At 42.6% G+C, this 7,169-nt stretch overlaps 1 protein-coding gene across 1 annotated transcript; it reads left to right on the top strand.

The window, feature by feature from the left end:
- The first annotated feature begins 3,528 nt into the window (after positions 1-3,528).
- Positions 3,529-6,152, top strand: LOC120563004 (tripartite motif-containing protein 16-like). Its single transcript, XM_039807007.1, has one exon. The coding sequence runs from the start codon at positions 3,529-3,531 to the stop codon at positions 5,194-5,196; it is 1,668 nt and encodes a 555-aa protein (XP_039662941.1). The 3' UTR covers positions 5,197-6,152.
- Positions 6,153-7,169: the final 1,017 nt, after the last annotated feature.

Below are 7,169 nucleotides of genomic sequence, written 5' to 3'. Positions count from 1 at the left end.
GAGGGTGGCTGGCGTCTCCCTTAGAGATAGGGTGAGAAGCTCAGTCATCCGTGAGGAGCGCGGAGTAGAGCCACTGCTCCTGCGTCGAAAGGAAGCCAGTTGAGGTGGTTCGGGCATCTGGTGAGGATGCCCCTCGGGCGCCCTCCCCTGGGAGGTGTTCCAGGCACGTCCCAGCTGGGAGGAGGCCTCGGGGAAGACCCAGGACTAGGTGGAGGGATTATATCTCCAACCTGGCCTGGGAACGCCTCGGGATCCCCCAGTCGGAGCTGGTTAATGTTGCTCGGGAAAGGGAAGTTTGGGGTCCCCTGCTGGAGCTGCTCCCCCCGCGACCCGACACCGGATAAGCGGACGAAGATGGATGGATGGATGGATGTCTAATAGAAAATAAATCTTGGAAAACCGTCAGCTGAGGTTGTCTGTCTTCACAACCTAACCACATCTGTTACATCTGTGTTAGAGACACACAGAGACACACTGAGACACACAGAGACACACTGAGACACACAGAGACACAGAGAGAGAAAGACACACAGAGACACAGAGAGAGAGAGACACACAGAGACACAGAGAGAGAGACACACACAGAGACACAGAGACACACTGAGACACACAGAGACACAGAGACACACAGAGACACAGAGAGAGAGAGACACACAGAGACACAGAGAGAGAGAGACACACAGAGACACAGAGAGAGAGACACACAGAGACACAGAGAGAGAGACACACACTGAGACACACAGAGACACAGAGAGAGAGAGACACACACACACAGAGCTTTAATTTAGAAAAATAATTAAAAGTTTAAACGGAAGACAAGACTTTGGCCTTCATTGGGCTGAATGGGCATTCTGACATCAAGCACGGTTTCTACCAAATCACAGTTTATGTATCGTCCAGTTTTCAGTTTCAGATTTTCCAATGTGTGTGTTTATGTGGATGGAATGTTGAGAGTTAGAGGGAAGACAGAGGGGGGAGCTGCAGTACCATTCTCTGAAATATTTCTAAACAAATTGCTCTCTCCCCAGCAGTTTTCATTCTTCATACATCATGGTTGGTCAAAATGTAAGAAATTGTGTGCCGGTCACAGACATGTAACTATGGAATCCACCGGAGTTAAAATTTTGGCTCTGTTCATACCAACTGCCGATAGACAGAAATAGAAAGAAACGTCTGCATCTGGAAAGATGCAGACGGTTCCCTGTCTTATTTGACACCACAAACCACATCAATGCGTTTGCCAGACTTTAATCTCTCTTGTAATGATAATATTTTTACCATTTGGACCCAAGGTTGTTGAATTACAGAACAAACGTGAGAGGTATAATTATCATTATATGGACACGTTTGACTCATTTTAGATACTTTCTCCCAGAGGGGAGGACAGAGGGGAAATTGCTCTCTCCCCTACAGTTTTCACTCTTCATTAGGGTTGGGTACCGAAACCCGGTTCCACTATGGTACCGGTTCCTACGCAAACGGTAGTATTCGGACCGGATTAGAACGTGAATTTCGGTTCCTCATTTCGGTTCCGACTGAAATATTTTCCCTCTGTCGCTCCGGACAGCGGCAGACTATTTTTTTCTTTCTCCCTTTTCTGCCGAAGTGGCGTAATGCCCGCTTCATGGTTGGTGGCAGCGTGTCCGCACTATTCCCCCGACATGCTACTCTACAATCACTGCTGATATACGCCTTTTTGTACACGCTCTGAAACGGACGTAAAAACATCACACTTTCTCTGTAGTCTATCGTTAGCTAGCTACCGTAAATGTAGGCTACTTTTAAAATGGCATATTTTCCCTCTGGGCTCACCTAAACGGACGTGAAAGCATATTAACCATTCACTGACTGCACGTGATCGCTAGTAAACATATTACACTTACTCTGCTAGTCTATCGTTCAGGACAGGAGCCTGTAGCCTGGTGGTGGGGGAGGCAGGACAGCCTTCCGAAATTGTCTGCCCTTTCAAACTCCTACCTGTGTGTGTACAGACCTCTTGGACACCGCCTGAGAGAGTTTTCTCCTGTGCAGGACATGCCATAAGTCAGGAGAGGTGGAGTATCTTAAGAACGGCTAAAGTTTGAAGCTGGTTGGCATACCAACTCAACATTTATTTTGTTGTTACTTGTTAATAGTGTAAGTGTTATTTGTTAAATGATTGTAGCTGTGTGTTAGGTGACTTAGGTTTACTTATTACATATTTAAGTACTTTAAAACATTAATATATTGTTAAATTTAAATAATTTTCAATAAAAAAAAAAACTCCATAAAAAGCCTTTCTTTTATGTCATTTTTCAGTTTTTCAAGAATCGGTTTAGGAATCGTTTAGGAATCGGAATCGTTTTAAAAGTACCGGTACCCAACCCTACTCTTCATACATCATTGTTGGTCAGAATGTAGGAACACTTGTGCAGGTCGCAGACATGTAACAGCATGACCCCAAAGTGGAGTTGTTTTGAGCTATGTTAAGCAATTTTCCGAAGATTTCCCATTGAAGTCTATGATTTCGTGAAAAACTCACAGCAAATCTCTTAGAAAAGTCATAGCACACCATTCCCAATCATTGCACACGTTTTGATGTATTTATGTGCATGTGTTGGCAACGCTCCTTGACTAGTAGCGGGACAAAAAAGTGGTGGAATAAGTATGCAGGATAATAGTCATTCTGCCGATTGCTGCTATTGCAGCACATCGGCACACTGAATAATGGCAATACAATATCAAATATCAATAATAAAAAAAATAATAAAAAATACCATAAATATACAAATCATAACTCTAAGAATTGATTAATTATTTAAGTGTAAGATCAACAGATAAGTCTTGAGACCCCTCTTGAAGGATCCAAAACTATCACATGAACTCAGAACACTAGGCATCTCCTATCATGGAATGCAGGCATATTTTAAGAGGACTGTCTGCAGGGAATGTGTCTGACCAATCACGGTGGGTGTGGGCCGCCTGGGCCAAAAAATGACAGGGCTAATTTTTTGTCCCAGTCCAGCCCTGGTGTTGGATTTTAAACTCAGTGGTTTACAGAGAAAATAACAAAGGGGATAAAATGGCATCTTGTTATGCAACTGTGTTCAGAGTTCTTATCTCTGACACCTTTCACACGCATTCTAGGATTCTGACATTATTATACAGCAATTTAAGGGTTTTATGACAGTTTAGTTTGATAACTTTCAGTTGATTTTAAACCAGTAAAAGGAAAATTTAAGAGACTTTGAATAAGAGTCAGAGACGTATGGAGACATCGACAAAACCTGAGGAGCCAAGAAGTATTTTACAACTAGAAATGTCATGTTTTCTGATGTAGAGGACGTTTTAACTGAGGTGTCATTTAAAATGAGGAAACAAAGCTCAAAGTCAAGGTGCCACTCCTCATCCTGGCATGACTCAAAGCTTGATAACCCCTCCCTGTATTGTATTATTACAACAAAGCTGAACCTTGAACCTGGATCCCTTGATAAGACACTCACACATACTGTAAGTCGCAGTCAGAGTCAGTCGTCACTGAGAGGTGAAATGGCGCAGAAAGGAGTTCAGCTGGACCAGGAAACCTTCTCTTGTTCCATCTGTCTGGATCTACTGAAGGATCCGGTGACTACTCCCTGTGGACACAGCTACTGCATGGACTGTATTAAAAGCCACTGGGATGGAGAGGATCGTAAGTACAGCTACAGCTGCCCTCAGTGCAGGAAGACGTTCACACCGAGGCCTGTCCTGCTGAAAAGCACCATGTTAGCAGATTTAGTGGAGGAGCTGAAGAAGACTGGACTCCAAGCTGCTCCTGCTGATCACTGCTATGCTGGAGCTGAAGATGTGACCTGTGATTTCTGCACTGGGAGAAAACTCAAAGCACACAAGTCCTGTCTGCAATGTCTGGCTTCTTACTGTGAGAAACATCTTCAGCCTCATTATGAATCAGAGACATTCAAGAAACACAAGCTGGTGGAGCCGTCCAAGAAGCTCCAGGAGAACGTCTGCTCTCGTCATGATGAGGTGATGAAGATTTTCTGTCGTACTGATCAGCAGCTTATCTGTTCTCTCTGCTTAATGGAGGAACATAAAGGCCACAACACAGTCTCAGTTGAGGCAGAAAGGACTGAGAGGCAGAAAAAGCTTGAGGGCAGTCAACACAACATCCAGCAGAGAATCCAGGACAGAGAGAAAGATGTGAAGCTGCTTCAACAGCAGGCGGAGGCCATCAATCTCTCTGCTGATAAAGCAGTGAAGGACAGCGAGAAGATCTTCACTGAGCTGATCCGTCTCCTGGAGAAAAGAAGCTCTGATGTGAAGCAGCAGGTCAGATCCCAGCAGAAAAGGGAAGTGAGTCGAGTCAAAGAGCTTCAGGAGAAGCTGGAGCAGGAGATCACTGAGCTGAAGAGGAGAGACGCTGAGCTGAAGAAGCTCTCACACACAGAGGATCTCAACCAGTTTCTACACAACTACCCCTCACTGTCACCACTCAGCCAATCAGCATCCAGCATCCATATCCGTCCTCTGAGCTGCTTTGAGGACGTGACAGCGGCCGTGTCAGAAGTCCGAGATAAACTACAGGACGTTCTGAGAGAGAAGTGGACAAACGTCTCACTGACAGGGACTGAAGTGGACGTTTTACTGCTACAACCAGAGCCCAAGACCAGAGCTGAATTCTTAAAATATTCACGTGAAATCACACTGGATCCAAACACAGCACACACACATCTGGTATTATCTGAAAGGAACAGGAAAGCAACAGTAATGAGTCAAACACAGTCTTATTCTAGTCACCCAGACAGATTCACTGGCTGGTATCAGGTCCTGAGTAGAGAGAGTCTGACTGGACGTTGGTACTGGGAGGTGAAGAGGAGAGGAGGAGTTTCTGTAGCAGTCGCATACAAGAATATCAGCAGAGCAGGGGCGTCGTTTGAATGTGGATTTGGATACAATGACAAATCTTGGGCGTTAGATTGTTACAACAACAGTTATACATTTTGGTCCAACAATGTAGAAACTCCCGTCTCAGGTCCTGAGTCCTCCATAGTAGGAGTGTACCTGGATCACAGTGCAGGTATTCTGTCCTTCTACAGCGTCTCTGAAACCATGACTCTCCTCCACAGAGTCCAGACCACATTCACTCAGCCGCTCTATGCTGGACTAAGGCTTAATTGGTCTTTTAGAGACTCTGCTAAGTTGTGTAAACTGAAATAGACAGAAGTCATTTAAGGTATTCTGTGTTTTAACTTTTGTTGCTGAGAGATGATTGTTGTGACATTCTATTTTTTGTCTTGATAATATATGTTGTTTTTATTTGTTGTTTGTATACCTGGAGTGGTAACAAAAATAATTTCCCCCTGGGATTATTAAAGTATTTCTGATTTCTGATTTTTGTCAGAAATTGTCAGTGTTGTCAATATTTTTCACGTGTTCACACGTTTTTGTTGCTTTTTTCTTATTTTTTTACTTTTATCAACATTTTGTCACTTCTTTCGACATTTATTTGCTTTTCTAAACGTTTTTGTAAACTTGTTTGACATTTCTTTTGCTTGTATTGACGTTTTAGAAGTGATGAGATATTTTTTGTTAGTTGAGAAAATCATTCGGGGAGTCCCAGAAACTCTCAATGTGCTCAGTAGAGATCTGTTATTTTACCTTTGATTGTTGAAACAGGACGATATGTTAAAAAACATCTTTACCGAAATGATCTGTAGAGATTAGCTGTTGTTTGTTATTCATGTATTTCTCCACGTTATGTATTTGCGGGACAGGAAGATGTCTGTTAAATAGCGGTGACTTGTAATCCCATGTGGGACGGGCCAAATGTTTGGCGTGACACAGAAATCAAATCAAACTAAAAGTGTATTTAGTTTCTCTTCCACTGCGTGGCTCTGAAGAGAGAAAGCACCAGACCTCCTTTATCACTTTGTTCTCTTTGTGGACATTTGTAAAGAAATCTAGATACATTTATTAGTTTGGCGGACCAAATGTTATCATAATCATAATCAATTAGTCATTCTTCTCTTTTACATAGCTGAGATTCTGGTTCTGTGTGGATGAAGTGAATGTGTTGATGAAATCATTGAACAAGAGTCTTTGAACAGACTTTACTGATGGGATGTGTGAACAAACTGAAGCTTTACATGATGAATAAACTAACATGAACAAAGTATTTTCTTCCTGTATTTATTCCAGGGTTTCATACAAAGCTGACGGAGAAATGTGAAACTGATGTGAGAGTATAACTGAGGCACTTTTCCTCCTGAAACACCACAAAGTACAGTGTTCATGTTTAGAGTCAGTCAGTCTCTGTCCTTTCAACTTTCCTCACTAAAACTGCTCTGTCACAGAGAAATGAGCAGAGTTTTCTACCACTTGTTCACAGTGATTAAGTAGTGTGGGTAAAAATAATTTCAATAGTCCCAGGCAATTTTAGACCCTTTTTGCCTAAATTTCATCTCAGCCCCCCTAAAAATTATAATATAAAACTTTTTTTAATCAATTTTGGTGTTTCAAGTGAGTTTGTAAACTTGTCTGCTAGTGACAGAGGACAAACAATTACAGGTTCAAAAGGCTTGAAACAGGTTTAATGTCCTATGTGTCTGTCGCTGATGCTACACACCTGTAATCTAGCAGTAGTAGTATGTTCCCTGTGTACAGTAGTAGTAGTAGTATGTTCCCTGTGTACAGTAGTACTAGTAGTATGTTCCCTGTGTACAGCAGCAGTAGTAGTATGTTTCCTGTGTACAGCAGTAGTAGTAGTATGTTCCCTGTGTACAGCAGTAGTAGTAGTATGTTCCCTGTGTACAGCAGTAGTAGTAGTATTTTCCCTGTGTACAGCAGTAGTAGTATGTTCCCTGTGTACAGCAGTAGTAGTAGTATGTTCCCTGTGTACAGCAGTAGTAGTACGTTCCCTGTGTACAGCAGTAGTAGTAGTATATTTCCTGTGTACAGCAGTAGTAGTAGTATGTTCCCTGTGTACAGCAGTAGTAGTATGTTCCCTGTGTACAGTAGTAGTAGTAGTATGTTCCCTGTGTACAGCAGTAGTAGTAGTATGTTCCCTGTGTACAGTAGTAGTAGTAGTATGTTCCCTGTGTACAGTAGTACTAGTAGTATGTTCCCTGTGTACAGCAGTAGTAGTATCTTCCCTGTGTACAGCAGTAGTAGTATATTCCCTGTGTACAGCA

This window comes from Perca fluviatilis, chromosome 7, assembly GCF_010015445.1.
Source record: "Perca fluviatilis chromosome 7, GENO_Pfluv_1.0, whole genome shotgun sequence".
In the NCBI taxonomy this organism is placed as follows: Eukaryota; Metazoa; Chordata; class Actinopteri; order Perciformes; family Percidae; genus Perca; species Perca fluviatilis.
The sequence above is the reverse complement of the archived record's forward strand: the minus strand, read 5'-3'. Positions and strand labels throughout refer to the sequence as shown.